The sequence below is a fragment of the Prionailurus viverrinus genome, chromosome D1 (genome assembly GCF_022837055.1).
Source record: "Prionailurus viverrinus isolate Anna chromosome D1, UM_Priviv_1.0, whole genome shotgun sequence".
In the NCBI taxonomy this organism is placed as follows: Eukaryota; Metazoa; Chordata; class Mammalia; order Carnivora; family Felidae; genus Prionailurus; species Prionailurus viverrinus.
The window spans coordinates 104,988,746-105,009,561 of record NC_062570.1 but is presented as its reverse complement, the minus strand read 5'-3'; the positions used below and the strand labels follow the sequence as shown (position 1 = coordinate 105,009,561).

The 20,816-nt window shown below is 39.5% G+C and overlaps 1 protein-coding gene across 1 annotated transcript; it reads right to left on the bottom strand.

Annotated features, from left to right (window-relative positions):
• Window positions 1-142: 142 nt before the first annotated feature.
• On the bottom strand, window positions 143-19,870 carry MS4A5 (membrane spanning 4-domains A5). Its single transcript, XM_047878423.1, has 5 exons — window positions 19,622-19,870; window positions 15,581-15,709; window positions 13,079-13,135; window positions 11,724-11,876; window positions 143-288 (listed from the first exon to the last, which is right to left on the bottom strand). The coding sequence occupies exons 1-5, from the start codon at window positions 19,772-19,774 to the stop codon at window positions 187-189; spliced, it is 594 nt and encodes a 197-aa protein (XP_047734379.1). The 5' UTR covers window positions 19,775-19,870; the 3' UTR covers window positions 143-186.
• Window positions 19,871-20,816: the final 946 nt, after the last annotated feature.

The window sequence follows — 20,816 nt, the reverse complement described above, 5'->3', positions numbered from 1 at the left end:
GCCAGAATGTTCCCAGAGCCCACCCTCCGAAGTCACTCCCCTTTTGCTTCAGACAGTTGCCAGCCTTGAGGTTCTATGTTCCCGCTGGCTTTTTCTCCCACACGGAACTCACCTCTTTAGGAGGTGAGGAGGAACTCACCTAAAGATTGTAACACATCTTTATTCCCACAGTATGCTTCAGCACTATTAGTCACAGTTGCAACAATAAAAGCATCTCTTCAGAATTGAGAAAGACAGAGAGATGAATAATTCAATAACGCTGAAGGCCATCAACATAATCAAAATTCCCTGGAACGGAAGAAAAAGAAGAAGGAAAAAAAAGGAGAATCATGGTATTAGCACAATAATGATTTTTCTGATGACAGTGAGGTGGAAATGCCCAGGTGGGAAAAGCTCTCCCACATGTCTCAAGTGCATCCCGTGCCTACGAAGCAAATTAGTGCAAGATCATAAGAATATACAGCCATTTTAACACAGCGCAGGACGGCGTATTATTTTCTTCGAGAAAGTCATACAAAACAATACATTTTCTGTATTATAGGCTGGAAAGCCTCCATTTCATAAATATATACCAATATAAAAAATGATATCAAAAAAGTAGTCTGTTGAAGGAGAAAGATTAAGAAATAGGAAAAAAAAAGAAGCAAAAATAGAAAAGGAAAGAAAGAAGAGAGGGGAAAACCCTACAGGGCCCAGAAAAAAGAGGAACATGTCGAAAAAGGCATACAGATCGAAGCATAGGCTAATAGTACCATCTTCCGTTCTTTTTATAACTGCCAGAGACCCTTAAAATGCTTTGTATCTTGGCACCAAAGAGCACGAACAGCATATACACTTTGTTGGGAGCCCAGAGGCTGGACACGCAGTGTTCTGCCAGTGAAAGTTTGTGAAGATCATAGGGTTCACATTCTGTTCTGCAACCGTGTCTACGTGGTGTGAGTATAGGTTGACAAACTGTTTATTTTAGAGTCACATGGTTTTTATTTTATTTTATTTATTAATGTTTATTTATATTAGAGAGAGAGTGTGTCTGTGCGTGAGCGGGGCAGGAGCAGAGAGAGAGGGAGACACAGAATCCGAAGCAGGCTCCAGGCTCCGAGCTGTCAGCACAGAGCCCGACGCGGGGCTCGAATCCACGAGCCAGGAGATCATGACCTGAGCTGTACTCAGAGGCTTAACCGACTGAGCCACCCAGGCGCCCCTCTGTTTTGTTTCTTAGTAATATCCTGCTGTTTGAATAGTCTGTTTCTTTAGCCACTCTGTTGTTGATAGACATTTGAATTGTTTCTAGTTTTTACTATTAGAATAGATTTTCTGTGAATATTCTTTTTTTTTTTTTCAACGTTTATTTATTTTTGGGACAGAGAGAGACAGAGCATGAACGGGGGAGGGGCAGAGAGAGAGGGAGACACAGAATCGGAAGCAGGCTCCAGGCTCTGAGCCATCAGCCCAGAGCCCGACACGGGGCTCGAACTCATGGACCGCGAGATCGTGACCTGAGCCGAAGTTGGACGCTTAACCGACTGAGCCACCCAAGCGCCCCATGAATATTCTTATATATATTGTGGAGACATAAAATAGGCCTGATTAATTTTCATAAAAACTGCCAGGTAGTTTTCCAATGTGGTTGAGCCATTTTACATTCCCACCAAAAATGTACAAGAATTCCATTTGCTTCACCTTCCTGCCAACGTTTGGTTTTGCCAGTCCTTGTAATTAAAGTCATTCTGGTGTGCATACAAATGTTGTGATTTGAATTTGCGTTCTTCTCATAACTGATAATGTTGAACAAATTTTTACGTGCTTACTGGCCATTGGCATGTCTTTCTTTGTGAAGAGCTTGTTCAAGTGCTACTCTTTTTTTTTTTTTTTTGTCTTTTTATTATTGATTTTCAGGAGTGCTTAATACTTTCTGGATATGGGTCTTCAGTCAGATAGATGTATTGAAGAGATTAACTCCCATTCTGTGCCTTGCCTTTTCACTTACTTTTTTTTTAAATTAAGTTATAATTGGTATATAAGCCTGTGTAAGTTTAAGGTATACAATATGTTGATTTGATACACTTGTATATTGCAGCATGGTCACCACCACATTGGTTAGCTAATTACTTCCATCATGTCACCTAATTATCAATTTGGGTTTTTTTTGGTGGTGAGAATATTTAAGATCTAATCTCTTTGCAACACTAAAGTATATAATACAGTATTGTTAGTGATATTGACATTGCTGTGCATTAGACCTCCGGAGCTTATTCATCTTCTAGCTGGAAGTTTGTACTCTTTGACAAGCATCTGTCCGAATTCTCCACCCCGCAGCCCCTGGTAACCACCATTCCACTCCCTGTTCTCATGAAGTTGGCTTTGTAAGATTCCACATGTAAGAGATATCATACAGTACTTGTTTCCCTCCATCTAGTCGGATGGAGATTTCACTTAGCATAATGTCTTCAGAGTCCATTTGTGTTGTTACAGACAGGTGGATTTCCTTCTTTCTCATCACTGAATAATATCCCATTGTAAGTGAACCACATATGCATCTGTTCATGGACGTCTAGCTTGTTTCCATGTTTTGGCTATTGTAAATAATGCTGCAAAGAATATGAAGGTGGCTCATATCTTTTTGAGTTAGTGTTTTCTTTTCCTTCTTATACATACTCAGAAGTGTAGTTGCTGGATTATATAGTGGTTTTATTTTGAATTTTTTTTTGAGGACCCTCCGTATTGTTTTCCATGGTGGCTGCACCAATGTCCATTCCCACCGCCAGTGCACAAGGGATCCCTTTTCTCCACAGCCTCACTGACTCTGGTTATTTCTTGTCTTTTTGATAATAACCTTCTAACAGATGTGAGGTGATATTTCGTTGTGGTTTTGATTTGCATTTCCCTGATGACTCACGATATAGTGTGTCTTTTCATGTACTCGTTAGCCATCTGTATGTCTTCTTTAGAAAAATGTCTATTCAGATCCCCTGCCCACTTTTTAATTTTTTTTTGCTGTTGTACAAGCTCTTTATATATTTTGTATATCAGCCCCTTATTAGATATGTGACTTGTAAATATTTTCTCCTATTCCATAGGTTGCATTTGCATTTTATTGATGGTTTCCTTTGCTTTGCAGAAGCTTTTTAGTTTGATGTAGCCCCTCTTGTTTATTTTGCTTTTGCTGCCTTTGCCTCAGGTATCAAATCCAAACCATCATTGCCGAGACTGATATCAGACAGTTTACTACCTATGTTTTCTTCTAGGAGTTTTATGATTTTAGGTCTTACATTCAGGTCTTTATTTTGAATGATTTTTCTATTCATTCAAAATAGATAGATTTTATCTATTTTGAATTGATTTTTATGTATAGTGTAAGATAGTGGTCTAGTTACATTTCTTTGTGTGTGGCCTTTTAATTTTCCTGATAACCATTTATTGGAGACACTGTCCTTTCCCCATCATATATTCTTGGCTCCTTTGTTGTGAATTTTTAAAAAAATTTTTTAACATTTATTCATTCTTGAGAGAGAGAGAGAGAGAGGGAGAGAGAATGAGTGGGGGAGGGCTAGCGAGAGAGAGAGAGAGAGAGAGAGAGAGAGAGAGAGACAGAATCCGAAGCAGGCTCCAGGCTTTGAGCTGTCAGCACAGAGCCTGACGCAGGACTTGAACCAACGAACTGTGAGATCATGACCTGAGCCAAAGTCGAATGCTTAACTGACTGAGCCACCCAGGTGCCTCTCCTTTGTTGTAAATTAATTGATCATACATGCATACGTTTATTTATGACTCTGTATTCATTCCATTGACCTGTGCGTCTGTTTGTATACCTTACTGTTTTTGAGAACTATAGCTTTATAGTACATTTGACATCAAGAAATGTGATGCCTTCAGCTTTGTTTTTCTTTCTCAAGATTGCTGCTCTGCTCTTTGGGTCTTTCGTGGTTCCATGCAAATTTTAGGATTATTTTTTATTTCTGAGAAAAATGCCATCGGTAGTTTGATGGGGATTGCATTGAATCTGCAAATTGTTCTGGGTAGTATATGCATTTTAACAATATTAACCCTTCCAATCTATGAACAGGGGATATCTTCCCATTTATTTGTGCCTTCTGTTTCTTTCATCAATGTCTTCAAGTTCCTTCACCTCCTTGATTAAATTTATTCCTAGGTACTTTATCTTTTTTGATGCAATTGCAGATGTGATTTCTTAATTTCTTTCTCATAGATCTTTATTAGTATGTGGAAATGCAACTTATTTTTATATATTGGTATTTGGATCCTGCAATCTTATTGAATTCATTTTATTAGTTCTGATAGTATTTTTGGTGGAGTCTTTAGGGTTTTCTGTGTATAATATGTCATCTGCAAACAGAGACATTTTTACTTCTTCCTTTCTGATTTGGGTGCTTTCTCTTCTCTTCTCTTCTCTTCTCTTCTCTTCTCTTCTCTTCCTTCCCCTCCTTCCCCTCCCCTCCCCTCCCCTCCCCTCCCCTTCCCTCCCCTCCCCTCTTCTTTTTTTTTTTCATTTTTTTTCCCTTTCTTCCCCCAATTGCTCTGGCTAGGATTTCTTGTACTTTGTTGAATAGAAGTGTTAAGAGTAGGCATCCTTGTCTTGTTCCTGTGGGCTTGTCATATATGGCCTTTATTATGTTGAGATAGGTTTCTTTATCTCAGTGTGTTGAGAATTTAAATTATGTTTAAATTTTGCATGTTAAGTTTTGTCAAATTCTTTTTCTTCATCTATTGAGATGGTCATATGATTTTCATTGTTCATTATGTTATTGTGGTATATCACATTGACTGATTTGTGTATGTTGAACCTGGCATCCCTGGAATAAACACCACTTGATAATAGTGTATGCGACTTTTAATATACTCTTGAATCCAGTTTGCTAATAACGTGTCGAGGATTTTTACATCTATATTCATCAGGGATATTGGCTTGCAATTTTCTTGTGGTGTACTTGTCTGGTTTTGGTGTGGGTATTCCTGGGCTTATAAAATGAATTTGGATGCTTCCACCTTTTAGAAGAGTTTAAGAAGAATTGGTATTAATTCTTCTTTAAATGTTTGGTAGAATTTGCCAGCAAAGCCATCTGGTCCTGGATTTTTCTCTTTTGGGAGGTTTTTGATTACTGATTCAATACTCTTCAGGGCTAATTTGCCAATGCCAATTGTCTTCAGTTTGTGTTGGTTTGATATCTCTATTTCAACTTTACTTTTAAAGAACATTTTCACTGGACATAGAATTCCACGCGTTATTTTATTTCGGCACTTTAAAAATGTCATTCTGCTGTCCTGCGGCCTCTATCAGGCCTCCAAGTGAAAAGTCAGTTGGAAGTTTACCTTTATTCCTTTGAATGGGATGTCCTATCTTCTGGCATGAGTGTTCTCTCTGGTTTTTGTTTGTTTGTTTGTTTACACTTAAACGTAATATGCAAAAAATGGTAGAAATTCTAAATTATGTTGTCTTCCTCTGGAGATGATGTAACTTTCTTCCATCAGACAGATTAGGGGAAGGTTACCTTGATCAGAATAATTCCAAGGATGGATTTCAGTTTTGTGGGATGGCTGATCTGTTTCTTTTGTCCTTGGTTCTAGGATGTAGTCTTTCTTCAGAAGTGAAATTTCGGGGTGTTTCCTAGACTCCACCACTGCTGTTGGTGGACTCTGAACAGTTTGTGTGTCTGTCCCCAGCACTGCATGACTGCTGAAATCTATTCTTGGCCTTTTAGCCTCTTAGCTTCCTATCAACTTGGCTTCTGAGCTTTGCATCCTACACGTTAGGAGTCAGCAAATAACTTGTGGAGGAATGCGATGGAGCATTTTGGGTTTACTTCAGTGTGTACAATTCTTACATGATCCTTGCACTTCAAATCCTGGTGGCTGTGGTATCTTTCATGTATATTCAAACAGCTGGAAATGTTTTGAAATTCTAATAAGCTTTTAATTAAAGTGGTTTTCACTAGAGGGATGCTCTGATATAAATTACTCTGTCATAGCCATAAAAAAAGATTTGTATATTTAAAAATTCTTTTTAATGTTTATTTATTTTTGAGAGACAGAGACAGAGCATGAGTAGGGGAGGGACAGAGAGAGAGGGAGACAAAGAATCTGAAGCAGGCTCTGAGCTGTCAGCACAGAGCCTGATGTGGGGCTCAAACCCACAAACCGTGAGATCAGGACCTGAGCTGAAGTCTGATGCTTAACTGACTGAGCCACCCAGGTGCCCCAAGGATTTGTATATTTTATGAGTATTTTCTGTAAACCAGTCATTGGCTGTCTTACTCCTTTCTAATGTATGCATGATTTCCTTTTTACTAATTTCCATTCTTGTCATTATATATTAATTTATTCTTCTTTCTTTGGGCTAACTTTTCTCTCCTTTAATCCCTGAGATTAATGTTTGGACCATTGTTTTTCAAAGTTTCATAATTTATAGTATCTACATTTCTAAGCTATGAATTGCCTTAAAGTATTGTTCTACCTTCTGCCCTCAAGGTTTTGAGCTTTCATTTCAGAACATGTTTGGATTTATATTTTAATTTTTTCTCTGATCCGATAATTCCTTTGAAGGACACTTCTTCATATCAAACCACGTAGGGGCTTTTGAAATTATTTTAAATCATTGTTTATGGTTTTATTGCATAGGACATACACTATGACTTCAACCTTTGGTATTAATCTGAAATTGTCATATTTACCAATATATAATCATTTTTTGTGTGTGTGTTACAAAAATGTGTATTCTGTTGTTGTTGGAATAGTAGACAAAATATATCTGTGAGCTAGTTTTTTACTTTTGATGATACCATTAAGTTTTAAAACATATCAAAGTCTAAAGTTCTTCAAACCTTCACCCTCTTCTCAGGGAAAATGCAGGCCCTTAGCAAACTCAAATAGCAAAAACACGATTTGCTCCCTTCTCTATTTACATGTTAATTCTGACTGGTATTTTATTATTATTATATTTTTAATTTAAAAAAATTTTTTTAACGTTTATTTATATTTAAGACAGAGAGAGACAGAGCATGAACGGGGGAGGATCGGAGAGAGAGGGAGACACAGAATTCGAAACAGGCTCCAGGCTCTGAGGTGTCAGCACAGAGCCCGACGTGGGGCTCGAACTCATGGACCACGAGATCATGACCTAAGCTGAAGTCAGCCGCTTAACCCACTGAGCCACCCAGGCGCCCCCGACTGGTATTTTAAATACTTTATTTTTAATCTCAGTGTATCTTATTATTGCTGTATTACACAAGCAGCCTTCACTCGTATTTGTCCATGTGTTTATCACATTCTTTGTTCTTCCTTCCTTCTTGTGTCTCATTGTGCTATCATTTTCTTTGTGCTTGGAGTTCATTATTATTCCTTTAATGCTGCTCTGCAGGAGACAAGCTTGAATTTTGTGTCTCTGAAGAGACTTCATTTCATTTCATTCTTGTAAGATATTTTAATGGGCCATGAATGATAGGCTCTTGGTTGGTATTTTTTTGTTTGTTTCAAAACACTGAAGATATCGTTCAGTCTCTGGCTTTTATTGTTGCTTTTGAGAAGTTAACTGTTAATCCAGTGGCTTCTACTTTTTTCCTTTTGGTAATTTTCATAGTCTTTAGTTTTAGTTAAGATTATTAAGAATTGATCATGGAAAGAAACCATGATTTGAAAAGTAACTGTACTTTGACTCAGCAAATTGAAGTGCACCAAAGCATGATATGGATGCAAGACCAAATATCTAAGTTCAAGGTTTTAACATAAGGCTTCTCAGAGCCTTATGTTCAAGGTAAGACCACAGAGAAATGTCTTAATGGTAATTCCATGTGAATTAATGTTTTCCAAAAATTAGACCACTGACTATCCTTGCAACTATTCTAGTTTGCAACTCTGACCAGATCCTTTCCAGACTACTGTTCCTCTCCCCTAAAATTACCTTGTGACTACTCCAGCTGATGAAAGCCTATAAATGCTCTTTTCTCTTTCCCCTTATTGCATCTGAGACCCTATGCTCTCCTTTGATTAGCAGATTTAATACATTCAGCTTTTAACTGCCTTTGATTTTCCTGGTGGTCTTTGAAGGTGCCAGACAGTCACAGAGACCCCCAGAGAGGTCTAGCCAGACCCCTCACCATTTTGGTCCTGGTCCTTTGACTCATTTAGTGACTATTCCACTGAATCTGTTTGAGCAACCCTGTGCAGGGTTTGCACATCCGTGTTGATGAGGGGAGTCTAGCACTTTTTATTGAATAGTGTTTATTTGTCTTAGATCAGGTCTCCCAGGACTTTTTCATTAGCCCTTCACATTTGTTCTTGTTTACTTTTTACTTGGTGGGGGAGGAAAAAGACAGTCTGACAAAGCTTTGCCACTAACCATCCTGTTTTCCAATCTGCCTTTTATCTATGTTTTTGTGTATCTATAAGAATAAATCATGGGGTGGGGGAGCGCCTGGATGGCTCAGTTGGTTAAGCGTCCAACCTCAGCTCAGGTCATGATCTCCCGGCTTGTGAGTTCAAGCCCTGCGTCAGGCTCACCTGTCTTGCTGACAGGTAAGAGCCTGGAGCCTGCTGCAGATTCTGTGTCTCCCTCTCTCTGACCCTCCTCATTCTCACTCTTGTGTGTCTCTCTCTCACAAATAAACACTAAAAAAAGAATAAATCTTAGGGAAGGAATAATTATAGATTTAAAATTCTGTCTTCTTATTCAGCCACCAGGACTAATGAGTAAAATGTCTTTTTGACCAGTATCCTCTCTAGGACCAATTATCTTGGATCGCTTAGTAAAAACTTGTAAGAAACCTTTTCCAGTCTTGTCTATGTGTAGGAAATTGGCTGTAGGAGAGACTCTTCTTCATATATTCCACCTGTTGGAGGCTGCTGATTCCTTGTATCTGCAGGCAGGGGTAGATTTTCTAAGGCTTTTGCTGTCCCTGATATCTTCTTACTTCCTGGTAATCATTGACTAAATCCTCAGGAATTGATTCTGTGTTATATCTTGGTGAATTATATAACTTCTTTTCTGATAACTGGTTATAAAATTTGTCTTGCCCCCCCCCCCCAACAGATGTGGACTACTTTCCCTTGCCAGCCAGCTAATCGTTTTTGTGTGACCTTAGGCAGGGGATTAGTTATTTTGGAAATACCATCAGGGAAAGAGTACACTTGAGTCTTTTTTCATAAGATCTTATGGAAACCTCCACCACCACCACCACTACCACACTTATTATAGACATCAAGCTATAATCTAGAAACCTCACGGAAGCAAATGGTCTAAAAGATTAGGACAGCTAATGCACAGGTGGCCCCGTGCTCCTCACAATTAGGAACTAGACTGCTTCCTCTGCTCAAGATGACCAGAACAAAATTATTCCCCCTTCAAAATGACAGATGCCATTGATGGCGATGGGTTTATCATCTTGGCTATTTTATCTCCTCTGTGCTAGTTCAAGGTGTTAGGTTATTGGTAGACAACCCTACATACACAGTATTACCATGGCAACCTTCCTTGAAAATCAGTATTGTCATGTTTCTTCATTCACTCAGGCCGACAATAAGGGACAAGCTCCTGAAACTGATCCAAGAGGAAATAGAAAACCTAAATACACGGATGACAGTGATTGTAAAAACATCCCACAAAGAAAAACCCAGATCCAGGAGACTTCACCAGTGAGTCTTCCTAACGTTTACAGAAAATTTGATACCAATTTTCACAAAATTTAACAAAAAGTATGAGGAAGGAATATTTTCCAACTCATTCTATAATGCCAGTATTAACCAGACACAAAAACAAAGACATCACAAGAAAAGATGACTATAGGCCAGTATCCCTTATAAATATAGATGCAAAAATCTTTAACAAAGTACTAGAAAGCTGAATCTGATAACATTTGTAAAGGATTATATACCATGACTGAGTGGGATTTATCCTAAGAATGTAAGGTTTATTTAAGACAAAAAAGGCAATCAGTGCAATGCAGCATAATAATAGAATAAAGGACAAAGACCTCATGATTGTCTCAGTAGATCTAGAAAAAGAATTTCACTAAATTCAACACATACATTTAACAAACTGGGAAGAGAAAAAGCTTATTCAATCTGATCAAGTCCATATAAAAAACCCTCAGCCGACAGCATACCTAATGATGAAAAACTGCATGCTTTCATTCTTTTATTTTTTTGATTTTTTTTAATGTTTATTTATTTTTTTTTTTTTTAAATTTTTTTTTTCAACGTTTATTTATTTTTTGGACAGAGAGAGACAGAGCATGAACGGGCGAGGGGCAGAGAGAGAGGGAGACACAGAAATGGAAACAGGCTCCAGGCTCTGAGCCATCAGCCCAGAGCCTGACGCGGGGCTCGAACTCACGGACCGCGAGATCGTGACCTGGCTGAAGTCGGACGCTTAACCGACTACGCCACCCAGGCGCCCCAATGTTTATTTATTTTTGAGACAGAGAGAGACGGCATGAACAGGGGAGGGGCAGAGAGAGAGGGAGACACAGAATCTGAAGCAGTCTCCGGGCTCCAAGCTGTCGGCACAAAGCCCGATGCGGGGTTTGAACTCACAGACCGTGAGATCATGACCTGAGCCAAAGTCGAATGCTTAACCGACTGAGCCACCCAGGTGCCCCATGCATGCTTTCATTCTAAGCACAGGGAAAAGATGAGGAAGGATGTCTGCTCTTGCAATGTCCATATTTTACTTTTTAAAAAAAAATTTTTTTTAACATTTATTTATTATATTATTTTGAGAGAGAGAGAGAGAGACAGAGCATGAGTGTGGGAGGGGCAGAGAAAGAGGGAGACACGGAATCTGAAGCAGGCTCCAGGCTCTGAGCTGTCAGCACAGAGCCCAACGCAGGGCTCGAACCCATAAACCGGGAAATCATGATCTGAGCCAAAGTCGGACGCTCAACCAACTGAGCCACCCAGGCACCGCAATATTTTACTTTAAAAAAAAAATTGTTTAATTTTATTTTTCAGAGAGAGAGAAGCAGAGCATGAGCAGGGGAGGGGCAGAGAGAGAGGGACCCAAATCTGAAACAGGCTCCAGGCTCTAAGCTGTCAGCACAGAGCCTGACGTGGGGCTTGAGCTCATGAGCTGTGAGATCATGACCTGAGCCGAAGTCAGACACTTAACCTAGTGAGCCACCCCAGTGGCTCATATTTTACTTCTGTAAGGACTCCCTTTTCCTCAGGTGATTACTTTCCAGCTTTCTCTGCAAATTTTGATGGGTCTTGTTGACTGTTTTTTTCTGTAGATTTACATCTTTTACATTACCTTAAACTAATATTAGTGGTGTTTTGGAAAGATTAGAAATAAATCCCTGTTTTCAATGTATACCATGTTTTGTCAGAAGTCCAGACTAAATATTAACGCCAAAACCAAAACCATAAAAACATTCCCCTCGTGATTCTAATGTACCTCTAGGGCTATGAATTACTACCGACCTGCTCTACCTGTAGTTTTCCTCTTGTAACACTCGGTCTTTTATATTACACTCATTGGTACATGTTTTACCTTCTCTACTCATCTGTGAAATCCTAAAGGTGGGGGTCATAATGCGTTTATTTTTCTATTCCACAATGCCTGGTATAACCTAGAAGATCCTATTATTTCTGTAAATGTTCGTAAATAAAAGACAATGCATGTGTCTACAATGTTATTTAGATTTTGCTGATCGGGTGCTAATAAATCTTTACAATTACCCCCATTATCCCTTACTGTAAAAATGTGGCATACTTACAATGAATAGGGTATTAATGGCCCGGCACCGGCTATTTGTGTCTTCATGGCCACAAAAGTAGTTTTGATCTAGAACGAGACCAAGTGCGATGAGAATAATTCCAGCTGTTGCTGCCAAGGCACTAAGAGAATTCATTGCTTGGGTTGTCTTCACCTGAAAGAGATGAACATAACACGCAGGCTATAGGCAGAGCAGCAGTGGGAAGACCGGGAGAGGGTTTTAGTCACAGCATTGCAATGCCACCAGGCAGCTGTGTGATCATCTGTGAGACACTTCATCCCTTCGGGCTTCGGGCTCTCAGCCTCAGAATAATGGGATCCAGGGAGCTCTGAAAAATCCTTCTGTCCTCCATGATCTGTACCCGAGTTAACTCCCATTTACTTGGGGGAAGGAGTGCACACTGGACAAAAAGGGACTTAGGCGTTGTCACCTTGCATTGCATTTTGATGCCCTGGTAAAAGTCATGACCTACTTACATTTTTGTTTCATGACTCTAACTAAACATTGTATTTCTTTGCAATTTTTAGTTCTTCCCCAAACTTCAAACCTGCAGGGGACACCCTGGGCTGGAATTACTTTCTTGGCTTGTTAATTAATATCTCACATTTTTTATTCTTTGAGAAAAGTAAAAATATTCTACTTATAATTTATCTGTAAGTTAAAATCTCACCCTCATTAACACTATATTATTTATTTGAACTTTTGCTTATAAGGTTTAATTAGATTGTCTTCACGGTATGCCTGTCATGTGAGCTAATAAACTCGTGCCTGTTGAAATGTCTGGCAGGAGATAGGACCACAAATACTTACAAAAACAATGACTGAGTGTGTCACTGAAATGCTGAGACCCATTTTACCTTTTGGCTTAGGAACTTGGGGATTTATTCTATGTTTCAGTGTTTTCATAAATAAGAAACTGGATTACCTAGAAAACTCTCCTGGCACTAGGGGCGCTTGGGCGTCTCGGTCAGTTAGGTGTCCAACTTAGGCTCAGGTCACGATCTCACAGTTCGTGGGTTCGAGCCCCACGTCGGCTCTGTGCTGACAGCTCAGAGCCTGAAGCCTGTTTCAGATTCTGTGTCTCCCTTCTCTCTCTGTCCTTCCCCCACTTGCACTCTGTCTCTCTCTCTCCCAAAAATAAACACTAAAAATTTTTTTAAAAAAAGAAAAAACTCTTCTGGCATTAGTGTTTTATGATTCTATGGACAAAAAAACCCAAAATGCCATCAATTGGTATCAGTACTTGACAGTTTGTGGAATTGTAGTGGTTTAAAGTTTTTCCAAATTCATTTTCAAGGCTAGACTTAATTATTTCAATGTTACACATTTTTTAGGAAAGGAGAAATCTAACTCACCAGGCTTCCTGTGGGTTTTCTTTCCAGTGCAACTAGGAAGGCTCCAGAATTAATGAACTATTAAAAAGAATAAATATCTTAGTGATGGGCTTGTTTAGCTGATGCTAAAGAGGTCTCAGAGAACAGACCTCTCCGTGTTTCTTGTACATGCCTTCCTAATTCCTATGATTCTCAAAGCAGTGAGCGAGATGCCTCAGGTGACTATCTACAAATGAGCAGCGGACAAAATACTGAACTAGAAAGTAGCTTTAGTCTTAACTATCTATTTGAACACCGGGCTTTAGTTTTCTCATCCATCTTCCTTTTACAGCTATTGTGGACTCAGCTTTGATATCACGACACATTGGTGTCAGATCAGTTCACAGCCAATAGGATCAGGTTCTGTGATCCTTTTAAGAAACGTCCTCCTTGAGGAGGGCACCTGTTGGGATGAGCACTGGGTGTTGTATGGAAACCAATTTGACAGTAAATTTCATATTAAAAAAAAATAAAAAGAAACATCCTTCATGCCCATTTGCGATCCAGTGTGTTCTCCCAGCTAATAGGCTGGGCATTCTGAAAAAAATCCCCAGGATTTTCATGGAGGTGAGTCATACCTGGTAGCATCATTACCTGGCAGAAACTCCAGATGGGATTACAGCACACCCATTTTTAAGTTTCTGGTCCCACTGCCTGGTATTTCTTCAGCCTCCCCTCTTACCCTCACTCTCTGTGCTGAACTCTTACAGTTCTCAGAATAGAAAGTGTCCCTTCTCCCTTGGCAGCAAGATATCCCTACCCCTTACCCCCAGCCATTCCCCACTCCCTTTCTCTGTGTGTGCCCTCCTCCTGCTTAACCACTGGCCCTTTAAAACTCCCATGAGACTGGAAGTATCCCTGGGAAGTCTCCCCTCCTTTTTGTGGGTGCCCTTCCTCTAGAGGCAGCTTGCGTGTCTGTTCTCAGTCATCGCACCATATGGTAATTATCCTACTCTCCACTTGAGAGACCTCGAGACCAAGAACTGCTTTTTCTATGAATTCCCACACACTATCTATTCTCTGGCACTATACTAGGTCCCAAAATAATGTTTACTGAATGTTATGAAATGTGATTAAATGTCTCTGTGCAGCTCAAAGATACCTCTGTTTCTTTACTTTTCTAAACAGTTCTAAAACGTTTTTTCTAAAAAGTTTCTTGACTTTTCTAAAAAATTCTAATTAAGAATTCCCTGCTTTACTTTCATCTCGACTTCTGTAAGCACTTTCTACACCCTCTGTGGTATCATTAATCCCAGTACCTTGAAATGACCTGTTTACATGTTTGCTTTCTTGGTAAATTGAGAGCCCTTTGAAGGAAGTGCCCATGTATTACTTTTTGTTTGTTTATTACCCACCCCCCCCCAGATTAATTGAGATATAGTTGGCATCCAGTGCTGTTTAGGACGTACAGCATAATTATGACTTAAACATAGTGTGAAATGATTATAATGAGTTTACTTGACATCAGTTATCTCATATAGATACAACCCCCCCAAAAAAAATGAAAGAAAAAGAGGAAAAATAATATTTTTCTTTGTGATGAGAACTCTTAGAATTGACTCTCTTAAAAAATTCTATATGTATCATACAGCAGTGTTAACTGTAGTCATCCTGTCGTACATTTGTCTTATAACTGAAGTTATGCTTATTTATCTCATAACTGAAGTTTGTGCCTTTTGAACACCTCCCTCCATCCCTTCTCTTCTCACTCTCTGCCCCTGGAAACCTTAAATCTGAGCTCTAGTTCTATGAGGTTTTTTAAATTCTAAATATAAGTGAGATTGTACAGTTTTTGTCTTTCCCTGTCTAACTTATTTCACGTTAACATGATGCCCTCAAAGTCTAACCATGTTATTGCAAGTGTCAGGATTTTCTTGGTTATTTATGGCTGAGTAATACACACACACACACACACACACACACACACACACACACAAGTATGTATATACACTTCTTTATCCATTCATCTGTTGATTGACACTTAAGTTGTTTCCCTATCTTGGCTGTTTTGAATAATGCTGCTACGGACATGGAGGTGCAGATATATCTTTAACATAGGGTTTTCATTTCCTTTGGATATATTTCCAGAAGTGGAATTTCTGGATCATATAGTAGTTCTATTTTTTATTTTTTGAGGAAACTTCATACCGTCTTTCATAGTGAGGGTCCATGTATTATTAACCTCTGGATCCTCATTGCCTTCCTCCATGTGTCCGGCTTATAAAGATGGCAACTTATTTTGAATGAATTAATGGACAAATAATGTCAAGATCCAAGGAAATGTTCCCAAAGGAACTTCAAGGCCCAGTGATGGAACATCAGCAATTCTGATGAATTAATGGGGAAAAAATTTCAACAAAGTTGATTTTTATTTTACCTTTTCAAAGCATATCGTGCAACTGAATGCAACTCACTTTGTAATTAAGAATTCCCTAGTATTCCTGTTGGCGTGGCCTCAAATTTAACTCAATTGCCTATACTCACCAAAACAGAGCTCCAGAATGGATATCCTGAAATAAATATAAAGGGGAACCTTGGGTATGGGTTTTCAAGGGTAAAAAGGAAAACAACTCCAAAGAAAAAGTTCAGCAGTCCAAACAGGATCTGGATAGCCTGTAAATAGAGGAAAAGTCATGATAAGGAGAAAGCAAAACGGTAGGTCCCCTTTTCAAAAATGTGCACGATCCTCTTTTGGTTAAAAGGATTTGGCAATTACCTTCCTTTTAAATAAGGGAAGGATAGCAGAAGCCCTTTTATGATACTCCCACGTGTTTTCTTGATCCCTTTATCTGATACTTGTAATAGGTAAAGTGATCTAAATCAGTGTTCTGGAAAATGTAGTCCATGGACTGGCAACATTAGGATCTGCTGGGAATTAGAGATGAAAACTCCCAGGCCCTGTATCCTATATGCTATACTTAGTGAGTAGAATCTCCAGGTGAGGCTGAGAAGTCCATGTCAAACTCCAAGCATCAGGGAAATGCACATCCAAACCGCAAGGAGATAGGACTTCACATCTGTTAAAATGGCTATCATCAAAAAGACAAGAGAGCAAATGCTGGTGAGGATGTGCTGCCCTGTTGGTGGGGATGTATTACCATGGAAAAAAGTGTGGAGATTCCTCCAAAAATTAAAAATAAAGCAAATAATGAATACAAATAAAGCCAGGGTTTAACAACTGCTAGGGAAGATTGGTGAGCGTGACATAAAGAATGGAAGGTGTACCGTGTGTGAGTCTGTTTTCTCTGCCCTCTTATTCTCCGTCTGTCTTCTCGGTCTGAATAATCTCATTCACTCCCATGGTAACTATGACCTTTAAGTAGGTGAGTTGTGAATGAGATCCTTTTCCTCAAGTCCAGGTTCCTTTGAGTAAGTTCAACGCAATAGCCACCGCCCAGTCCTCTAAACTATTAAAATTGTTTCCTGCCTGGCTTTTCCGCACCAGCTTCCTTTTTCTCTATTCCAGTGTTGTGTCAGTGCTGAAGTAGGATAGCAAGACAGAACCAGTCCGTTTGAAACAAAGCTGCCCAATCTGGCGGTCATCCAGTTCAGAGAAGTGTTTAAAAATTACAGATTTCAACCACCACCACCACCACCACCACCACCCTCAAAATCGCTGTTCAGTGGTTCCGGAACAAGGCCCAGGGACCTGATGTATATATTTTATAAAGCTCCTTAGGTGATTTGTTGGTTTCACAGATTGGAAGCTACTTGTCTATATTGTAAAATCAAAGTAGGGGTGGGATATAAGATTCTTGGCAGTTAGGTCTCCACAAATTACCTTCCTGGTTGTTTCCTTTTCTCTCCCAGTTAGTTCCTGAAGGTGATTTTTCACATTTCAAATAGTTTTGGTAGAATATACATAACAAAATTTACCATACTTACCATTTTATTTAAATGAAGAGGCTTTACTTTTAAAAGCGGTTTTAGGTTCACAGCAAAATTGCATGAAAAGTACAGAGTTCTCATGTACTTCCTGTCGCCTTCCCCCACTACCAACATCCCGTACTGGCACATTTGTTGTCATTGATGAACCAACACTGACACATCACTGTCAATCACAGTCCATAGTTTACATTAGGCTTCACTCTAGGTGTTGTACGTTCTGCGGCTTTTGACGAATGTGCAATGGCGTGTATCCACCATTATCGTATTGTGCACAATAGTTTTCCTGCCCTAAACATCCTGCCCTCCACATATTCAACCCTACCTCTTCCCTTCATCCCCTGGCAACCACTGATCTTTTTGTCTCCATACTTTGGCTTTTCCGGAATGTCACATAGTTGCAATCATATAGTTTGTTGTCTTTGCAGGCTGGCTTCTTTCACTTGGCAATGCATATTTTAGGTTCTCCATGTGTCTCTTCATGGCTTGATGGCTTATTTATTTTGACCATCAAGTCACATTCCCTTGTGTGGATGTACCGCAGTTTATTTATCCATCCTGATTTTTCTTATTTCTTTTTTGTTTGTTTGTTTGTCTTTTAGTCAATCCCCTTAAATCTTTCAAGTCTAATTTGCTCTCCCAGCTCTCCTTTGCCATTCCCAAACTACGCTACCATGAGCTCTTTGTTCACAGTGCTTTCTCTATCTAGAAAATTCTGCCTTCTTCCTTTCCCTTCATTTCTACTTATTAAAATTCCATCACTTCTGGGGCACCTAGGTGGCTCGGTTGGTTAAACATCCGATTCTGGCTCAGGTCATGATCTCAGAGTTTGTGGTTCGAGCCCTGCGTGGGGCTCTGTGTTGACGGGCCAGGGCCTGGAACCTGCTTTGGATTCTGTGTCTCCCTCTCTCTCTGCCCCTCTCCCACTCATGCTCTGTCTCTCTCAGATAAATAAACATTAAAAAAAACTTTAAGAAAATTCCATCCCTCCTTCAGGGTTCAGATTAAATGCCAAATTTGCTATGATGTTGTCTCATTGCTTTTAACCTTTTTTTGTTTTTTTTTTACATTTATTCATTTTTGAGAGACAGAGAGAGACAGAGCACAAGCGGGTGAGGGGCAGAGAGAGCGGAAGACACAGAATCCGAAGCAGGCTCCAAGCTGTCAGCACAGAGCCCGACACGGGGCTCGAATCCACAAACCACAAGATCATGACCCGAGCCAAAGTCAGACGCCTAACCGACTGAGGCATCCAGGAGCCCCAGTCTCATTGCTTTTAGGTAGAAGTAACTGTTCCTTCTCTGGGTTCCAACCCCCTCACCCCCCCATCATATATGGCTCCTATTAGATGCTACTTTGAAATGTGGTTTTTAATATTGTCACTTTATTATTTCTAAATTATGTATTTATTCTTCTCAATGAGAGAAAGTGGGTTGTGTTTATTTCTGTAACCCCCTATAGTGTCTAACATAATTTTTTGCACATAGTTCAATCCATATTTGTTAAAGTAATATGAACTGTTTAGTGGAAGTTTGAGTACCATTATATTTAAATAGATGTGAAAGCAGTTTAGACTGTTGGCCCTTTCCTGCATGTCAGTGGGCCCTCTTTCTCTACTTTGTTTTTTTTTTTCTGAAAAAAAAAAAAATCAAAAATTTTTCCTATTTTCCATCCTTGAAGGCTTGGGATTGAAAAGACAAATATGTTATGAGATACAGGCCCTGTCACAGCCTCAAACATACTGAATCACATTGTCTGAAAGGAGGATTGGTAAATAAAAAATAATTAATATTCAAGAAATGGATAGGTGGGTGGAGAGATGAACATTTACAGTATTAAGGGGATTTTCTGCAAAAGCCCCGCATATAAAAATACCATATCATGTTATCAAAATGAATTCTGAGTTCTGATTGGGAAAATATAAAACCGTACAACTCAGTAACCCAGGATATAGAACCTGATCTGTTGACTTCTACTTGATTTTCTCTTCCTTTTCTCTGAACTTGACTAGGAAAAAACTCCTAGTTGGTCATTTTGCAGATTTTTACTTTACTTGTGACCTTCAAGAGCCGAGAGGATTCTTTTCCTCTCCATAGAAATTTGTACATAGTTGGTTTAGAAATGTGACACTTCCTGATTTGAGTGGAAATAAAAGTTGGAATTAGCTCCTACCTTGAAACATTGCACCACCAAATATTTTTTTCTCTTTCTTCTCCCCCCCCCCCAACCCCCATCTTAGTTTAGGCTTCTGAACAAAGTAATAGAATCTATAATACCCTGATGAGGTGGCTGATTAGGCCCATGGTTCATAGACTGGATGGCTTATAAACAACAGAAATCTATTTCTCATGATTCTGGAGGCTGAAAGTTTGATAGCAGGGTGCCACAAGGTTGGGTTCTGATGTAGACCCCCTCTGGGTTACAGGCTGGAAACTTCTCTTTTGTAACTTCACATGGTGGAAAGAGAGCTACTTACCTCCCTGACATACTTACCCTCATGAACTAATTACCCCGAAAAGATCCCACCTCCAAACACCATTACATTGGAATTACGGTTTCAACTATGAATTTTGGGAAACACAAACATTCAGTCCCTAACACACCCTCAGTAGAGTATACATTAGGGCAGATCTTACTTACCCCTAAGGTTTTCATTTTTGTGGTAAGTGATTTTGGAAAAGGGCCGCTAGATTCATAGGTTGTGGCTATAAACTCTGGTGACTGAAACTTGGAAACAGTGATCTCCGGAGGAAATACAAGAAACACAGGATTGTGTGCAGAGTTTGAATCCATGATGGTGTAGTTGATATTTTAAAATGAAAAAATGTTCTTGTTACTTCAGTCTAGACCATGTTCTTCTCCTGTTCCAAGGCTGTCTGGAGCGCTGGCATTGTTGTGCTTTGTCTTGGAATTATAGAACCACAGCATCATAGAGTCATAGAATATCAGGACTGGCCGAGATCTCAAGGTTAGTGAGTAAAATTTCCAGGACTGGGGGTCAGAGGACCTGCCCAGTAGTTCTAGTGCAGTCAGAACCTCACCATGACCTTGGACAAGTCATGTGCCCTCTCTTAGTTTCAGATTCCATATATTCACATTGATCAGGCTGGGCTAGATGATCTGTGAGGACATTTTCCTTCCCAAATAAATGAGTATTAGGAACATTCATTCTAGTTCTCTGTCTTCAGGAGGTAGGGGACAAGAGCTGTCAGGCCCTCAGAATTAATCAATAATCCACCTCTTGAAGTATATAGTGGCTGTTTAGGTTGTCACTTTGTTTTTGCCACCGGATTTTATTAGCTTTATCTGTGAACAAACCCCTTCAACACTGAATGGTGTGGAACAATCACCATTTGATTTTGCTTACAATTCCATGGGTCATGTGGGTGTTCCTACTGGTCTGGTCAAGCTCAGCTCTTACCAGCCAGGTTTTCTCTGTATCTGTGGTCAATTGGTGGGGTGGCCAAAGCTAGATGATTTAGTGTGACCTCAGTCACATAGCTGGCAGTTGACAGACTCTTGGTTCTTCTCTAACTCACAATGTTTTCTAAACTTTTGCAGAATCATGTGTGCTAATCTCTCATTAACCTAAGCAAACTGCAGAGATGGCCTATATTTAAGGATAAGAAAACAGACTCCATCTCTTCATGGGAAGATCTGTACTGTCATATGCAAGGACGTGCATGAAGGGAGGAGAAAAATTTGTATTCATTTATATACTTTCCTTTGTCATCCTCTGGTGTTTCCTTTTTTCCTCTTTCTTTCTTTCTTTCTTTCTTTCTTTCTTTCTTTCTTTCTTTTACAGTTTATTTATTTATTTTGAGAGGGGGGGAGA

Excerpts from the sequence above, each read along its gene's own strand:
- MS4A5 (XM_047878423.1), bottom strand. The coding sequence starts at position 19,774 with ATGGATTCAAACTCTGCACACAATCCTGTGTTTCTTGTATTTCCTCCG. Across the intron at positions 15,710-19,621 it reads CAAAAATGAAAACCTTAGGG|GCTATCCAGATCCTGTTTGG; the intron begins GTAAGTAAGATC and ends CTCTATTTACAG. Across the intron at positions 11,877-13,078 it reads GAAAACCCACAGGAAGCCTG|GTGAAGACAACCCAAGCAAT; the intron begins GTGAGTTAGATT and ends CATCTCTTTCAG.